The sequence below is a fragment of the Triplophysa dalaica genome, chromosome 19 (genome assembly GCF_015846415.1).
Source record: "Triplophysa dalaica isolate WHDGS20190420 chromosome 19, ASM1584641v1, whole genome shotgun sequence".
Classification (NCBI taxonomy): Eukaryota; Metazoa; Chordata; class Actinopteri; order Cypriniformes; family Nemacheilidae; genus Triplophysa; species Triplophysa dalaica.
The window spans coordinates 16,355,669-16,374,750 of record NC_079560.1 but is presented as its reverse complement, the minus strand read 5'-3'; the positions used below and the strand labels follow the sequence as shown (position 1 = coordinate 16,374,750).

Here is a 19,082-nt window from a genome sequence, read left to right as displayed (position 1 = left end):
CGTTGCGTTATAAGTGTTTTAGCGCAACATCCACAGATACCACTAGGTGTCACCGTGGAGACGCGTGTCGGAATGTTTCGAAGCCTCGACACGAGACGGCACATTTGATTCAATTGTTTCATTGTTTCACGAAGCATCACTCTGCCCGTCACATACTGAAGTTCCTCTGCAGCGATGGCAATATCGTATCTGTTGCTAGTTATAAACATCAATGCTTTTCTTTCTCAGCATTGCTTAAAATGGTTAGGAGATGCTGACAGGTTTGAAATATCAGGATATCACAAAAGTTACTACAAAAGGGGTTAAAAATATGTATATTTTCACTAAAGGACAGAAATGTATGTACTGAAATGTGCAGCGGAGCGCATACTGAGCAGCCTATGAGATCAAAATACCGCGAATGCGAATCGAAATACTGCTTTTTCGGTCGCTCTCGCGATACTTTGAGGTCACAATCCAAACGGTCTGCGCAGCGCCGCATGACGTCGAACAGCTCTTTTTAAAAGGGAACAACACGAAATCCCCATGTCTTCGTGATGTCATTGCTTTCGACCAACCGATCCTGTCCCATCCTCTCGCATACAAAGGGAACGTATGGCGTTCTCGGCCCAGGCGTCGTAATCCCGCAACGCCATTGGTAGACAGAGCTGTCACTCAACGGATTACACGCTTCACGGTAGGTTGGTAGAGACGCTTTCAAAGCGCCCGAGCAGGAGTCAGCGATTACCGCGTTTTGTCTCATCATCCGTGTGCGTTATATGACGGCGTCACGAGATGCGCGCGGCACTGCTTTGATTGACAGAAGGATATTCGCGCATATCTGCACGGAGTGCTCTCGAGAAAGGGATGCGTTCGGGATTTTTTTATTAGGCAGCATCCGTTTCCGAGCGGAGTTATGTCGTTTCCACTTGCGTTTTGTTTGCAATAAATTCTGAGAAGGTTGTTTGCACCTAACGTTAGCTCAACTGCGCTGCATTGCATTACGTTGCATTCGAGTTGCACGGGACTTTGAAGCACAATTATGGGATTGCCTGCGCTAGAGTTCAGCGACTGTTATCTGGACAGCCCGCAGTTCCGAGAGAGGCTGAAGTCTCACGAACTGGAACTGGAGAAGACAAACAAGTTCATCAAGGAGCTTATCAAGGACGGAAAAGCTTTAATTCAAGCACTTAAAAGTAAGACACGTTTGCTTTGTTTGTGAGCTCGTGGTGTTGGTGTAGCACGCACTTGTTTTGTTGTATCGTGTGATAGACAGATTAATAAACAAACTCTGATAAATATTTTGTCTGATAAAGAGTCACTCAGTGTTAAATGACGTTTTAAACGAGCCTACATGAACTGTTTTATTTGGGATGGTGTTTGAAAGTGCAACGATGCCATGTTATTCTCTTTAATGATGTGTCACGTGCATGCACGTCAGTTACAAGTGACAGTTTGGGCTACAAATGACGTTACTGGCCCTGGAAAGTATTTGGACCGTCACACCCAAAAAAGTTTGAGTGTCACTGAAGCACGTTACACTATCAAGCCATATGCTAGCAAACTATGCTAAATCTTACGTTAGTACGTTTCTGGATGCTTTTGAGGGTTTTTGCCACTACCACAATCTCAGAATGCCAAAATCGTTCTTCTTGGTGATGTCAAAGGTTAAAATACACTACACGTGTTTTGCTCAGATTTTGAAAGTCTTGTAGTGTATTCCAGCCATAAGTAGACTTTCAGCTAGGTTTGTTTTGTTTTCTGATGCAATACATCGGTGCATTTTGTCTGGAGGGTCCAAATAGCACTGGGCGCCACTGTATGTGCCTGCAGAGTTATAAGCATCTGTCACATTGACCTCCGGCAGTGACCCACAGTTATACACACTGCCTGATATTTCCACTCCACTCCCCTTTACCTTTCAAAACAAACACGCTGCCCCCTGGCAGAGCGACAGCTTACTAGAAATCACAGTCACTTTCACATTAATATGTGTATCAAAAACCAAGTTTCCTGTGAACTGAGGTGTTGAAGGCAGCGGCGTGTCAGATTTTGTGATATGAGCTGTATAGATGGAAAGTCCTCAGTTTGATATGGTTTTACAACCAACAGCTTTAACTTCATTTTTCTGGGTGGATTATCTGACGTCATTGTTTTCTAGAATATCACTCTCCTCCATAGGTTCTGTTGAATCTTTGTAAAGTATTAAAGAAGTAGCTGGAATCTGCTTCCAGAAGACATCAGATGTTCACAAACAGTAGCTTCGTTTAAATCCAGATTCAAAACACATTTGTTTAGCTGTGCATTTACAACCGGAGCATTGTGCTGGTCAACATCAACTGCACTTCTATTTCTAATTTCTTTTTCTTTTGTTCTTTTTATATATATACACTCACATTTTTAATAATTTTTACTGCTGTTTTATTGTTTCTTAAAATCTTAAGTTGAATTTGGGATTCATTTTCATTTTAAAAATACTTTTTTTTTCTCTTTTTCAATCATTTTATGTTAAGCACTTTGAATTCCTCTTGTGTATGAAATGTGCTTTATAAATAAACTTGCCTAGCCTGCCTTGCCTTGCCTAAAGGGAAAATGAGCCGAGCATGTCTGTCAACGTTTACCTTGCTCTGTGTTTTTTACTCACTTGATGTGTAACCTTGTTTTAAAAAGTTTTGCTTGTTCATGCTGCGTAAACACAACCACAGTAACCTGTTATTTTGTTACAACACAAGCTGCTCTCTGCAAATAATGTTAACACATCTTTATAGACACCATTTACTAAATGTTTTATATTTTACTCTTTTGGATTGCTAGTTTATTTTTGATATCCTGATGAATAAGTTTGTTGAGGCCGTTAAGAGAATATTCAGGAGTGTTCTCTGTGGGTCATGTTTTGGCAACTCCCAAATAGTTGCTTGACTACTGTTTGTTTTATAGACAAAGCATGTCTTTTATTCATAATCGCTTATAGGATGACAGTAATTGTCTTGTACGACCATCCTTACGCAAAGAAAATACTTCATATCAACTTTCAGTATATTAAATCATTGAATGTATATTCAAACAATTCAGAATATAGCATTGTTTTACAATATAATAATAATTAAGGAAATGCAGCTTTTTGTAATTATACTGAAAAATATAACGCTTTGGTTGTAATTAGGGCTTTCAAACGATTCATCGCAACCAGAATAAAAGTTTGTGTATACATAGTATGTGCCGGTGTACTGTGCATGCATATTCATTTTGTATATATAAACAGATAATGTATACATATTTAGTTAATATTTACATGTTGTTTTAATATTTACCAATAATTTTAAATATATTTAAATGTTTATTCATTTTAGATTTGACATCTTTTATGCAAACACAAATGTTTATTCTGGATGCAATAATACGATTAGTCATTTGTCAGCCCTAGTTTCAATATATGGAAAATTATTATTTAAATGTACCAGCAGTTCCCATATATTTTAGTTTCGTAGGGGTAGAAATGGTTCACAGAAAGTTTACATTTTGTCATTATTTAAATAGCAATGAATATCCTTCGCTTTATATACATAACGAACATAGGCTTTTGAACTTTAAAAAGCACATCCATCATCAAAGTAATCCAAGACTCAAGAAGGTTAGTAAATGTCTTCTGAAGTGATATGGCGTTGGCAGGTATGGCATAGACACGTAAAATTGCAAAAAAAAAGTGTTGGAACAAAAGATGCATTCTATCTAAAAGCGAATGCTGACCCAAACTGCCTGAAACGCCTCGTGTAACCACACCCCCACAAATCTACATCAGTTGGTGGTATGATTTGATTAAGACCGCCAAAATGTATACGTAAGGTGGATTTACCTGTCAGTACACTTGCTTTGGAACCTAATGTTCCAAATATGTTAAGAGGCGTTACATTTCCGTCACACGCTTGCATTATTCGACCAATCACTACGCACTGGTTAACTGGCCACTGGAGCACACCTCGATTTCCGAGCGATGAGTTTTGTAAAAAATCTGTGCGTATCAGAGAGGCGGGGCAAAGAGGAGATACAAACATACACTGTATGTGGAAAATACTGCATTTTTTAACCTTAAACCGTGTATACACATTGCATTACATCTAAAACAAATGAAAATATTCATTTGAGCCATGTCATATGACCCCTTTAATGTCCACATTCGTAGCACAAGTGTTGCAGAACTGGTGCCAAAGTCTAACACTTAGATTTAGAAGTTTGTTCAAACCAAAAGCGATGCTTGTGTTAATAAAAACAACACATATCACCAAGCAGCAGTTTTACTGAAGTTAATGTGTATCTGTGTCACAATCTAGTCACATTTCTTCTGAATGACTCCTAGTTATAAAGTCGAGGATATGAGTTTAATCTCTTCATCTTTACTTTGCTTGGAGTGTCATCTCCTGTGTGAGCTTGTGTATGAGCCTTATTATCTGTTGACTCATTCACGATTTCATTCTCTTTTCTTCATTTGTTCTGAAAGGGCTGACTCATGGGGTATAGATATGAAGTTTACCGCTGTAAAGCACCATGAATAGCTGCACTGCTTGACTGTGTCCCCTCTGTCAGATGCGTTTGATAGATGAGCCTGGAGCCGCAGAAGCTTTTGAGCTGTGACTAATTTACAAACATCAGGATTCAGAGGGGCCACCGTATCATACGACTTGCATTGCAAAAAATGTATAATACAATGCAATGTAAGTCGCTTTGGATAAAAGCATCTGCCAAATGCATAAATGTAAATGTAACCCATAATAAACCTGTGCTGTTGTGTACTTCAGAGTGTAATCGCTCAAGCCTGAAATGATTTTTGATGTGCTGTTTTTGGATAATGTGCTGTAGTTGTTTACAATGACTGGACTCTCAGGGTGCGAATTGGGGATTGCTGTAGCAACAGTTCAAGGCTAGGATGTTTTCAGATTATGAGCGGTATCCGATAGACATAGGGTGGGGCTGATATATGATGCCATCGTTCATCGCGATGGCTGACAGACAACACGATGGTGAGCCTGCACCGCGATTCCAACAAATGTTTCACTTTTGTGCCGCAAATCACTTTGTGAACAAATATAAACAATGCAAAGGTGCATATGGGCTTGCACTGTACAGACTGGCCTGACTCTATAACTGTAAGACACGTGTCTGCGCAGCCCACGTTGCATAAAAACGCACCTACATTTATAACGCGGGAGGGTGATGTCATCATCCATCGTGATGTTTCACTGTAGACATCGTTTGATGGCAATTAGATCGACATCGGCCAACCCTAACAAAAAAAGACAAAGAGTAATAAACATCTGACCCGCCTAATTTTATTCCCTGATTCACATTTCGCGTCTAAAACTGTACGGAAAAGTTACGCTCTGTAAAGTTGAACTATTTGCATCTTGAAGTGGCACAGATGCGACTAAAAAACTTGCGACCGCGTCTCTCCCTATTTGCCTGTGCCTGCCATGTGTCTACACCTAAAATAACGAACTTGCGCGTGCAAAAGATGCAAAATGTGAATCCCCTATATCTTTAAGACGCGTGGAAAAAAAAAGGAAAAAAAAAGAAGACTTGCGTCTAAAGACGTGCCGCACCCTAACAAAAATAGACAAAAGTATCTGCGAAAGACCAATATTGACCATTTTCGTTACTTTCTATGTTACGTAATGATATATTTGAACATATTTAGAATCATTAAAATATTATATAACAATAATATTTTCCACTGTATTTCCATATATTTTTGTTTTTTCGCAAGTGCTGTGAAAAATAGTTTTGTGCAACACGAACCAAAACAGATCCCCAGAAATGTAGCTATTAAAATTCCATGTCATTCCAGTGCCTGACCTCATTGAAATTCCTGTGTAACTCTCAAACTCCAGACAGTAACGCAGGGCACGAGGAGGAAGGGAATATGCTTCCCTTGGGCTTTTTTCACACTGCACAGCTGTGAAAGGAGATGAACAATTCAGTAGTGCCTCTTTAGAGAACATGGGGAACATCCTTAAATAAATGCTTCAAGTGAACAAAGAAGTGTGTGTGGTTAAATTTGTGCTCCCTACAGAGTGGAAGGAATTACGGCAGCTTTATAGTTGACATTGCTTCTAAAGGGATGATCCTCCCAAAAACCATTCATTTAAATCTCTGCCCACTCGCTGAAGGCAATTTACACTAGTTGAAGATAACGCTTGCATATTAGATGTTCATGATGAACATAATTATTGTTAGTTAAATTACGTCATATCCTCTATCGATGATAGTCAGGTACATCATGAGAGTATAACTGCATTAGATGTCCGCCCCGGATTATAATCAAAGCATCTCATTCACTTACTAAAATTAGCGATTATGCTTCTTCCCGTAATTCATTTTCTGGTGGACAATAATGAGGGATCAAAATTCAATTGACTTACATTAGTAGTTGGGCTCTTGACTTTGGGCAGTGAACAACCACAGAGAAGTACCATTACACCTTGGCATTGTGTAGGTAATTTTTGCATGGCCAAGCACTCTTCACTTAGGCCTCACAATATAAAAATCTAGTTAAACTGTTTTGTTTGTTGTGGTAGACTAGACTGTAGTTCTTGTAAAAGCGTTGCATGAGCCAATAGGGGACGTAGAGAGACATCTTTATGTTTAGGGAACAACTCTGGTGGCAGTATTTAGCAGCAGTTCATCATAATGTACCATTTTGGTGTGTGAGGAAGGTCCTTTTTGGACTTGGTCATTGAACGCTTTCATTTGGAGATTGAACGTTGGTGCAGATCTCCAACAAAGAAGGATGGATGAAGGATCTCCAGGTTTAATGATTTGGAGCAGGTTTGTGGACTTACATGAACTTTTGCTTGAACATGACCTTCGTTGACTCACGGACTCCTGCTGGTTTCATTGTTAGCCGTGTTTTTCAATTACAGGGATATCCACAAGAGTAATTAAAAAAGGGTTAAGAAACCGCCTGTGGTTTGGAAGCTATCCTGGTTTGTGTGACATTTTGTGAGCGTGCGCCAGAGCTTAAGTTCTGATAAACATTAATCGATTTTATTTTAACATTCTCCTGCTATACCATAAAAGTTAATGAGTTGGAGGCCAGATAGAAGCTTCATTTCATTTTTAGTGCTGTCCAGCTGGATGTGAAATACATGTAGCTACCTGCTGAGGAAACAATTCCTGGGGTTCATTGAGTTTAAAGGCCTTGAGATATTTTGGAGAGACATTCATGTTTAAAAAAATCATAGATTCATTATCTACTATTTGAATAGCCATAACCGTATATTATAACCGTAGTAATATTAAACCCAGATGACATGTTAGTTCCTACATATACTGTAGATCTAATGTATTCTTTTATGTATCCATATAATTTGTTTATATATTAAAACTGGCTGTTCTGTTTATTTTTCTTAAATATTACGTATTTAATAACAGTTAACACTTTGTTATTTTACATCTAATCCTGATAGTGGCCATTCAGTTTAGACTCTGAGGGGGGAAAATCTCTATTCATAAGCAAATGTCAACACACACATTTGTATGGTTGATGGTAACTGCACAGTTTTCAGTACTATCTCATGCGGGAGATGACGTCCCTGCTGACATCCTATTTACTACATCTTTGTCCGACCTTTATCTATTTTGTGAAACGGATCATTTTTACAAAGACACTATTAGACGGGTAAAAATAAATATAAAAATGATTTACTGACATTGACGTCGTTGTTATTATTAGGTCCTGTTTATAACATTCCCATCATTTCATACTGTGTTTACTTAATAAAATTAAACCAAATAAACTCCAAACAAATGCATAATAAATAACAATTCTTAATACCTTAATAATTATGGTCTTGTTAAACTAATACTTATCCACATGTTTGAATGTCAAGCTGTCATGTGTGAAATAAAGTCCTTGGACTGGTGTTCGAATTGGTGTTTTTTTCACCTCGTTTTGAAACTATGAAAGGGTTGTCTGTTTTATTTTCAACATTTTGGGTGGTACTGTAGATCTTGCCTTTCTTCATTTCCGAAGTCGGGGATCATGGGCTCAAAAAATGTTGGTGACCACTGCTTTACAATACAGGGCTCAACGCTAAGGATTTTTTCTACTGGACAGTCGGGGCCACCAGAAAAAAGTATTAAATAATATCTAGTTATTTATCTGTTGGTTTTTTACATATGTAATCTTAATAAATATGGGAATGATACCATAAAACTATTACCATATAACTCAAATTTAAACTATTGTTGAATACAGCTAATCAGTAAGTAACCAAATTATGTGCAATAGCACAGATAAATGTAATAAAGCAAATATATCGGGCAAGTGACAGTTCTATCAACTGGCCCGAGGATCTCCCATCCTGGCCCCGGCATCGGGCAGTCCTTTATGTCGAGCCCTGAATATAGTGTCATAAAGTACAGATACTTAAAAAATGTACTTGAGTAAAATACTACTATCTCTGTTTATTGCACAAAACTATCACTGTATAAATGTCTCTAATGCAGAGTGGAACAGACCCGCTCATGCACATTGCAGATGCAGAATAATGCGCTTAAATCACCCGCTTCACTCACGAGCATCCCGGACTTATAATGATGTGTCCTGATGATGATCCTTCTGATGTCCTGGGGATCTTTATAACACAAAGGAGGAGATATGTTACGTGTTTAACACATAGTGCATTGTATCCATCCAACCAATAAAAAAAGAGTTGTGTATGAATGACGCACTACATAGACCGCTTCCAGTGCTTTAACATAATACACTCAGCGATTACCGTCTCTGGCAAAATGCATTTTAAACAAAACCGTTGACTATTTTCTAGTGATTATGAAGACTAATGAAAACATTGGAACGAGTGACTTCCTGACTGTTATAGGACACATGCATGCTGGATGGAGATAAGGGCTGCAACTAATGATTATTTTTACTGTCGATTAAGGAATAGATTTAATTAATCTAATGCTTCTTGTTGGATTACCGTATTCATTAAATTATTAATTAAATTCATTGGTAAATTTTCTTGTAAAATAAATAAGTACAGCTTCTAACATAAGGTATTTTAAACTTTAAAAGTTTTATTAAATCATTTAAAAAAAGATACATAAACTTAATTCAGTTTTTTCAAACATTAAACAGCCTGAAAGGCAACATGTATAGTAAAGGAGCAAAGTCCAACAAAACACTGCCTATAGCTATATTTAAAAAAGAGGGGGGGAAGACAATAATAATTGTATTTTAGAACGGGCAAGAACATATTTTTGATTAATCAACAATAATCTTTCCCGGAGATGGAAATGTAAAACATGTAAAACAGGGAAGCAAGCTGTAATGCAAGACAACCATTTCGTTTCGTGGAAAGAAATGACGCACTTTGTATAGGTCTAACTTCAAAAGTAGTCCCGTTTACAACACGTTTTGGTTAACTGTTCATGTTTAACCATTAACTGTTTGCATATTTGATCTAAATCAATTCTGAGCCTGTATGTTGTGTTTTGTCTGTGCCTTTAGTCTCTAAAGAACCTTGTGGCTTACACACTATTACACAAGTGTATGTATTGTCGTTGAGCTTGTGGTATACTTAACTCTTTCAAAGCTTCATGAAGCATGTACATTCAAAATTAAGAGATTTTTACTTCCATAAACATAGAAAAAATATAGATTGGGGTACACATATATTTTTGTCTTGTTAAATCTGTCATGGCGAAATGCCCACACTAACAACACCGGCCCCAGATTAGCATCAGCAAAGAGCAAATCATCATTTTACAGCAAGCACTTATATATCACACCTTCGATTCCTGTTTCAACACGAAACATGTCATCACAGGAAAGAACGTGTTAGTTTGATAGATGGAATGAGTTCAACTGGTGTTTAAAAGCAGTTTTAAGGCACACGTTTTCTAATAAGATCTCTGGACATTATAATTATAATCATATCATATGTTACCAAAATATAGGTTCCGTATATTGTAATGCTAAAGAAGTCTCTTTGTCTCAAAGGGAAAGGGTTCGGCATAATGTTAACACTTGCACAATGGAAATATGAACCCGGGTATTGGCCTCAGGCAGTTAGTACAATTCAATTCCATCTCAATTTTCATTTGTTTGGTGGAGAGTAACCACAGTCAACATATAGGATCATGACCAAATTATTATTTTAAGATTTCTTAAATCAGTTGGTCAAAGTACTTTGCTTCAAGATGTAAAAGTGTTACACAGCACAGTTTGGTGACATTAGTTTGCAGCTGATCGTATCATATTCAGGACTTTCCAGTCTTTGTCATCTCATCTAGAGGAAACCAAAACGCAGGTGTTTTGTCATGTAGGAGTGTCGGGCAGATGTTGTCCGTTTAAAATGTACAGTTTTACCATCACTGCGACTACTCCTGGGTCAGCCGCTATCTGTTATGCACTGAAGAGCTCTGTTTGGCCTATTGACAGCACAGGAACAAAAGGGAAGTGGGCGTTCGGTCATGAGTTAGCACTGACTATTGCTAGAACACAGGCTTTTGTTCCCTCTGACAAACCCAGAAATGTTTCCTTTGCTGTCAGCCGTTTGGAATTTGGGAACAGATCTCTCAGAATCGGGACTGTTAGAATATAAGTGTATAAGTATATGTGTGTTTACTAAAAATGTTTTAAAATAAAAAATTGCAAAATTGTTCTGACATTTTGGAAACTAAATTTGGCAGCAACAAGTGTACTGGCATAAATGTACATTAGAAATAGTGTAAAAACATAGCTAATACAAGTACAATATTAACCACTACCACAAAGTTAGCTAAATTTATGTGTTTGCAGTTCTTATGCTCGGTTTCTCAAGGAATTACGGTTAAATGCCACCACATCCGAAAGCCAGAGGGCTCTCGCGCAGAAACTTAAATTATGGGTCACAGAATGCTAATGCTAAATAGTCCACTATATGGAGAAGAAGTGAATGAAAATGAGTCAATGTAATATAACCTGGGTCTTACAGTACAGTCATGGACATTCGTCATAACGCTTATATTACACCTGTGGTGCTTTATTGAAGTTCATTTTTACATTGTTTATTGTATTAGTTTTTCATAAAGAGGACAAAACACATGTTTGCTATGTTTATTTAGTATTATTACATTTATTAAAGTTAAAGTATTTAAAATAACACAGTGCTCTATATAACATTCATAAAATCTGTTTATTCTCAAAAAGTTGAAAACAACTGTCAACAAAAACAAGTATATAATCCTACTTTCGTGGCATTAACTTTCTCTCCTCCAGCTCATTCTAATCAGACGGTTTATTCACGTTGTTTCATTGGAAATATGAGTGAGCAAATGTACATCGGATGTACACTCAAAATCAGAATGCATTGTGGGTAAAAGTAGTGAACAAATGAAAGAATTGAGTTGTTTATTCAGAATTCGGACAACACTACAAAAAGGCGGACACACAATATAGAGCAGCTTAATTCAGAACAGCTGTAGTTCCAGGAAATGCCGATGGGCATATTCTATCACTCTTCTTCAAAACTTTTTAATAAAGTATATTTATGTTGATGTTTACTTTTTCAAATGCATGTTATAAACAACTCAATTTCATAGTGATTTTTAGATTGGGCAGTACACACACAGAATCGAAGCCTTAGAGATTACAGGATCGCCCTAGACAGGTATAATAAGTGTGTTTCGTGAGATATAGCCCCAGTCCTACTTTTTTGAGAATTTGTAGAATACGAATTGTGGAAAAACGTAAGATAATTAGGAAAAAAAAGACCCACTGTGCAACACACAACACAATTGTCATTGGGGCGAAGGCAGATTGTACATGCGTACAGAATGTTTATTTTGGGATGAACTAATCCTTGTTTTCTTTAATGTAATCATCATCCTGCTCATCAGTCCCATATTCAACGTCACTACAATCTTTGTCCCAAATCTTTTCGAAACCATAAAATGTGTGGGTTCAGTGTGAAGTCCCTTCTGGTTTTTACTCTCTTTCTGAATGCTGGTCATTGTGGCTCAAGGCCTTTCTCTCATGTCCTAACTTGTGTAGAACCAGTGAGTCCCCAGGAGGAGATCAGTAAGACAATAAACCAGTGTTCACAGAACCGGCTACTGGGGTCGGGATATTCCAGGCTCTTAGTAGGCAAGACCAAGCTTGAAGTGTCTTGCCAGTTGCCAAGCTACTACATCCTGATCAGGTTTTATAATGGACTTCTCTATAAACTGGTATATGTTTGAGATGACATAATAATAAAAGTTTACTAAAAAACAAATCATTTCCCAGTTGAAAACTTACAAATCATTTTATATTCAAATGCAGTCATTTTATTAGCTTTTATTGAACTCAACATGTTGAAGCCCTACTAAGCACATCCATCAACCATTAATAATCCAAATTCTCCAGTGGAACATTTTAGGCATATTTAGCAATATTGTACCAAAGAATTGCTAAATTAAAATATGAAGACCCTTCACTATGTTTGATTCATTAATATAACATTACAATAATTATACATCACATGACAGTGAGTAAAGAAAGCCTGAGAACCAATGACATTTCAAGTTACTGATAAGACACGATATTTATATTGTGCTCTAATGACTGGTTTTGTATATAATATGTTTTTCAGAGTTTCAACATGATTTATTGTGGATAAAATAATTCTTGAGAAAAGTGACATGATTAATTATCTTGCCATTCTATTATATTATCAGTTGAAGAAGCTTTATAATAGAAGTATTGTCCTCAACTGACTTTTACTGTATAGCGAGGGGCGTGATGGTCTGAGACGCTGTGTAAAGAAATTCACTCTGCAGTTCATTCTGTGTGTGAAAGAGATGAATAATTAACCATGATGGTTGACTGGGGTGCAGGAGTATGTCATGGACTCTTATCTTTCACCGGCTGTGCCATCGGTTTTAACAGAAACGCTGTGTCATCACGTGCTGTGGTGGTTGAATACCTGACCCCATTGAGCTTTAAAATGACTTGATGGATTTTACATTCAATAAATGTTTTTGCTGTACATCATTATTTCTGTTTACGAACACACAGATCTTCCTTGTAGGGCGGTGCTACGGAAAAAAATTGATCTGTGCTAATAATAAATTAGCCTGTGTAGGACTAGCATGCGTGCGATACAGTTTGTCAGGTGTATTAGACAGAGCTTTCTTCTTTGTGTGAAGTGTGTTTGTCTCTTTGTTTGTTTGTGTGTACTGTGTGACATTAATCAGTGATACATCTCTTTTTACTTAGTTTTAGTCTATTATGTGGCTTTTCGGCTGTATTGAGTGCATAGACTTCATCCTGTTATTTAAAGAGTACATAACTAGGAATTTTGGTTCATGGGGTTTCCAACAACAAGTTTATGTACGTAGGTGTAAAAACACTATTATTTCTTAATAATAGGCAGTTATTCTTACCTTACTTCTTGACTGAATCTCAAATGATTCGTTCCGCAATTCATCTGTCTAATCCCCTACTTTCTGCTAGCCTAGTCTGATGTGATTGGTCAGATGGTCTAGTCTGCTGTGATTGGTTTACCGTGAATGAGGCTCACAGGGCTACAGTGTTTGGGGAGAAGAGCGAAGTTTTCGCTGGCAGTCCTAGCAAAAGGTATGCGGGGACTATACGCAGTGACGTTAATCCGTGGCTGATCTTGAATCGGACTAGGGACGACTTGTTTGCAGGATTCAGAGCCGATTCCCTTTTTTCCAAGACAATAACTTTATTTATTCACCTTTTCGGATTTACAACTTAGCTGACTGCTTACTTTCAAACACGACAACATTACACACTGCATGAAATATCATTTTCATGATCTTGTGTTATGTACTCCTTAATCATTTCATATGGCTGTTCTGTGAGTCTGCGTGAACTACACAGTTTAACATGCTACACGCGTGACGCTTGTGGATTTGTCTGCGTCTGCATTGTATGACAGGGCTCTAGACTAACGTTTTGCACTGGTTGCACTGGTGCGCCTTACTTTTTTTCTTGGGTGCACCAGCACAAAAGTTAGGTGCACCCAAATTTTAGACCGCATCGCATTTAACATTTACCTGCTTTGACCAGTTCACTTTTGTTTAATGTCCATATGGGCAAAATTTACTTGTAAATGTTTATCTTACAAACTGTTCAACATCCATCCATCCATTTTCTGCCGCTTATCCAAACTACCTCGGGTCATGGGGGAGCCATGTTCAACATTAAGTTCTTTATTTGAAGCACAAATTTACAAGAAAGGTAATTTACTGAAAAAGTGTAGGTGCTTAAAATGCTTCAGTGAAGTGAAATTTAAACTTAAAAGATCTAAAGATAAATGGACCAATTCTTGAAGGCTCTGTGTCGGAGCATTGCTTATGATTTTTGGACGGATCAGGCCTTAAATTAACATAATTTACGAAAAAGTTGTGAATTGTTCTTTTCATCTTCTCTCATCATCCCCTTCTACATCCACTCTGTTTAACTAACAGCATTAGTCTCCTCACCTCTCTGTCTCACTGCAGCACACGCATTTTCAAACGTACACAACAGAGGTTGCGCTAGTGTTTTTTTTTGTCCGTCATTTTGACTGACATGCTCGTAAAAACTCCGTCATAATCTGTCATTACCCATCACTATGGTTCAAGGTGGTGTTAGGTGCTAATTTGTATGTTCGTGACGTCATTCGGAACTTGTTGTATTGTGATACAACCGAATGCCCAATAAAGCCGTTACAGTTTTTGATACCATATTCAAGCCCTTTCCAAATCACTTTTTATTTTGCTCATATCTTGTGTATTTAACAAAAGTTATGGCTGATGTCGACTGAAGCGCTGTGATTTTTAGGAACGGAATTTGGAGTAAATCGTGTTTAAAGGTCAATGATGAAATGAAAAGCACAACAGTCCCGTATCACAAGAAAAAGTCACTTTCCAGTGGTGAGAGACTTACTCTATTAACAATTTATTTAAAGAAATCCTAGTGTTGAAGTCTATAAAAATACTGTACAAAACCGTTTGAATAAAACGAAAGTAATGAAAATGGTGCAGCGCACATTTAAAGAACGAGAGCTCTGCCATTATCACTACACAAGAAATTAGCAAACATTACGGACAACAAATAATAAGCAGTGAAGCAAGTTTTAAACGCGCAGGTCGCTTTTCGAGCATATCACGCTGAAGGGAAATGGGGATTTACAAATTGCCCTCATTGTAATCCGACAAAAAGAACGGACGGCCATAAGATTTTTCCGTCACGGGTGAAAAATCCGTCAATGACAGAGAATTTTCAGTTAACGAGACCTCTGGTACACTCACGTGCAGGAATATCTGGACCACAGCCAATCAGAGGGGGGTCCGCCCCTCACTATCATTGATTGGTTTAGACCACGATATGGGTCTAATGTGTGTCTGTTATTGAATCACAGTAAGACTTTCAGGGTTGCGGATACTTTTTTCCCCTCGAATGGCTGATCGCACCGGTGCGACCTCTGATAATTTTAAGTCGCACCATTGAAAAATAAGGTCGCATGTGCGACCAAATTAGTCGCACTCTAGAGCCCTGTATGATGAACAACACCTGAACTTCATCTCCAGAGTTGCTTTGAGAGTTTGAGAGCATTTTAAAGCTATTGTCAAAACACTCTGAAACTCAAGCGTATTCCCGGCGACCCGTCAAAATAAAAGTCCACCTATCCTCAAAATTCAGATGAAAAATTACTGTAGTGTACTACATTTGTAGTATTTGCTATGTAAAATTGTAGTGCCCTTGTAGTAAGTTGATCTAGGAATTTTACTGCAGTTTACTATAGTCAATACTATAGTATACTACAGTGATTTATGTGGACAAATATACCACTATTGTAAAGTAAAAAAAGAAAAACACTGAACTTACAAAGAAATGAAATCAGACAAATTTAGGTGACCTAAAAATTATATGGCTCTAATTTATCCATCTGAATTTAACATTGATGTCATTTCTCTCTTACCTGCCTATTCATGTGATGAACTGCTTATTTATTTACGAGAACAGACATTTTAGACTTGTGCTACTTTTTGGGCCTGTGCTACAAAACTTTAAACCTCTGTGTCATCGATGCTACGAGCAAAAAAGTTAATGTACAGCCCTGTTCCTTGGTATCTTTTTTTTATATAGAGAAACCAAGTCCTATAAGAATATTTTGATATTCCCCCACAAGAAAAAAACTGTAGTATACTTTACTATAGTACACTGTGAAACATTCAAGTAAAACGTCAATATTCAGGCAGTTGGGGTGCCAAAACATTGTGTTTTAGTGAAGTTATATTCCAGTTTGTATATATTAAGTAATGCATAATCCATAATGCATTCATCACTGTCCTACTGTTCTGCATAGTGCATCATTTTTATCTTTGACTGGGAAGATGCAAATTTTGGGCTGGGTTAAATCACATCACAACTTTGAAATGACAGATCTTGGTGGTCTGCACTCAGTGCCCTGGAGGTGACGGGCAGGCAGGCTCAGCTCTCTGCCCAGCTCAGTGTGTGCGTTACAAGGGACTAACAGCTCTGAACTGAAAGCGTTCGGCCTCAGGCTGTTGCTGGCACTCCACAGGCCAAAACAAACCAGAGCGTGCTGCCAGTGGGAGGGAGAGCGCAGGCAAAATCCAGAGCCATTTCCCCTCATGCCGCTCCAAAAATAACCCCTGCCGACAGTTTTTAATCTCCACACAATCCCTCTGGTCCCCGGCAGGGTCCGAGGAGGAGCAGATGTATTGTTGAAATTCAAGCCTATTGGTTTTGATGAAAGGAACATTGAGCTGCAGAACAATCTCCGTGTGATTTTTATAGATCATCACCGATTAGCGCCTGTGCGCTGATCCAAAACGTTAGCAGCCCTTTACTGAAGCTCAGTCTTAACAGAACAATAACGTCAGCTGCCAAGGTTTCAATGTTCATACAGCAGCCTTTTCACATGCATCATTTCGCCGTTCAAAGCAGTTTTATTGTGTAGTGACACAAATGTGAACCATGTGCCTCTGCTCATAAACATATGATCATATGATTTTCACCTGATCTCATTTAGATTCTTTTTGTGAAGGTTTCAAGCAAGTTTTGGTATTCTTTTTGTTTTGTAATGTTACAGTAAATATGTCTCCAAAGCAATGTGGGACTACTGTGATGCGTGAGGACGGCAGCTGACCTACTAAAGCTTGTCTTCTTTTATTATGTCATGAATTTTCAAGTGGTCTGTGCATTCATGATGCTGTATAACTACATGGCCTTATTTCACATGGGTCAGAGGATGGCAAAAGCGCCAAGGAACATTTTGCATTTTACAGTTGAAATAGAGTACAGTGTAGTGTAGGAAATAATTATGCTCAAGGAGAGGATTAATTCACTGAAGCATGTGAGATTGCTCTTCTGCTCTATTATTCCAATAACGCTACATTGCTGACAGCATCACCAGGGCTCTATAGACTAATATTTGAGAGAGGTGGCACTGGTGCTACACAGAGTCGAGGGGTGAGGCAAGAAAAATAATTACCAGAACTACATCCAAATGTGTTCAATACATTAATAAATCAATATTTAATCATTAACAAGGATTTGTTTAGATGTGTAGTTTTTTATTGTATGTAAACTGTCTTTCAACACTTTACCATATTTATAGCACATCTTTAACAACTAAATATAACTATAACACAACTCATATAAGAGACCACAGTTCCTTTAATATCAGTGGGCTGTCCTTTTGTGTTTAATGAACATTATAAAACGGAGATCTTTATTATGCTGCTGCCCCTTTAAGAGCTTGCGCTTAACTGTAACACGCATTTGTTTCCTAACTGTTTGTTCACGAAACGGACAACCTTAACTAGGATTCTTGTTAATATGGGAATTTTTTCATCATTTTGTGTTTATATGTCCGTTTCAGAGTAACATGGCGTGAAAGAGAACTCTTGACTTCCTGGGCGTGCGCATATCTCATACAACCCGTGTGACCTGAAGGCTTTTAAGTTGATAGTTTGGCTTTTATTCCTAACGACTCACAAATAGAAAGTATTTAATGTGATGTAAAACATTTTGTATGCTTTGCAGTATTTTTAGAGCTTTATACAATAATATAGAGCTTAAAGTTAAACATAATATTCCTGCATTAGCTTCACATGAAATTACACGCAACACATGTCGTTATCTTTGATGTTTTGCCCCTTAGTTGGGGAATTTCTTGTGTTCTGCAGGTGGCAAAACATATTTATTTTAGTTGCAAGACTGAGCGCTTCACTCGTCTGCTCTGTCGATGAATGTCTGAATGCGCTGCTTGTGCAATATAACATTTCTGCTTGTGACATTTGCGCATAAATTCTCTATTAATAAATTTTGCAGTAAAAAATGGTCGCAAAATGTGACCATTTGGTTGCAGTTAGAGCCCTGATCACAATGCCCTTAAATGATGTTGTGCAAATATAGATTATAATAAATGAGGAAGTACTCTGTGTGGCTGTGATCTTAAAGCTATTCTGGTCACAAAAAAGGGAAATAATGTATGATGGTTTCAGCTGTTGAAGCACTAAATGTAACTAAATGTAGCAACTTAGCTATCGTTTCTCGGTATTAATTCTGAGTTTAAAATATTGTGACTTCCAGTAAGAATCTATATATGAGCACTTTTTTTTTTGTTTGTTTTTCTCATATCTGGTAGCTATCTTTGTTGATCATAGCACTGAAATTGCTGGATGAGTTATACGTGAAAGTTTAGCCACTCTTTAAGTTTCATTGTAGTTTTACATCATGTTCCTTATAGGTTGGCTACAGTTTGAAAGCACGAGATTGAGTTTCAGACCTTAGCATTGTCTTTATGGACAGAGTCTGGGGCATGCACCCTCCCCCAGCCCTTCTGCCTCATCCAGATAACAGCGAACCGCCTGCTCACAGAGCTAGAACTCTATCCCATTCAACACCCGTAGGACGGCACAGAAAGTGGCAGGTGTTTTCGCATCTTAACAGCACCAGCTCATGCGAGCATACGCTCAGCCCCGATAAACACAATTAAACACGCTCGCCAAATGGCACAAAAAAAAGCGTGCACAAGAACACATGCATAGAGGTTTAAAGTTATCCGTCACGGCTCACTGTATTAATGGGATTTCCC

At 37.9% G+C, this 19,082-nt stretch overlaps 1 protein-coding gene across 2 annotated transcripts in view; it reads left to right on the top strand.

Annotated features, from left to right (window-relative positions):
- The first annotated feature begins 590 nt into the window (after positions 1-590).
- Positions 591-19,082, top strand: part of LOC130407473 (rho GTPase-activating protein 26-like) — a 74,664-nt gene continuing 56,172 nt past the window's right edge. The window contains exon 1 of one of the 2 annotated variants that reach the window (XM_056730346.1): positions 591-1,175. In XM_056730346.1, coding sequence (XP_056586324.1) covers positions 1,022-1,175 — 154 coding nt within the window. In that variant the 5' untranslated portion in view covers positions 591-1,021. The remainder of the gene's footprint in view (positions 1,176-19,082) is intronic. The other variant, XM_056730347.1, reaches the window with a different exon arrangement.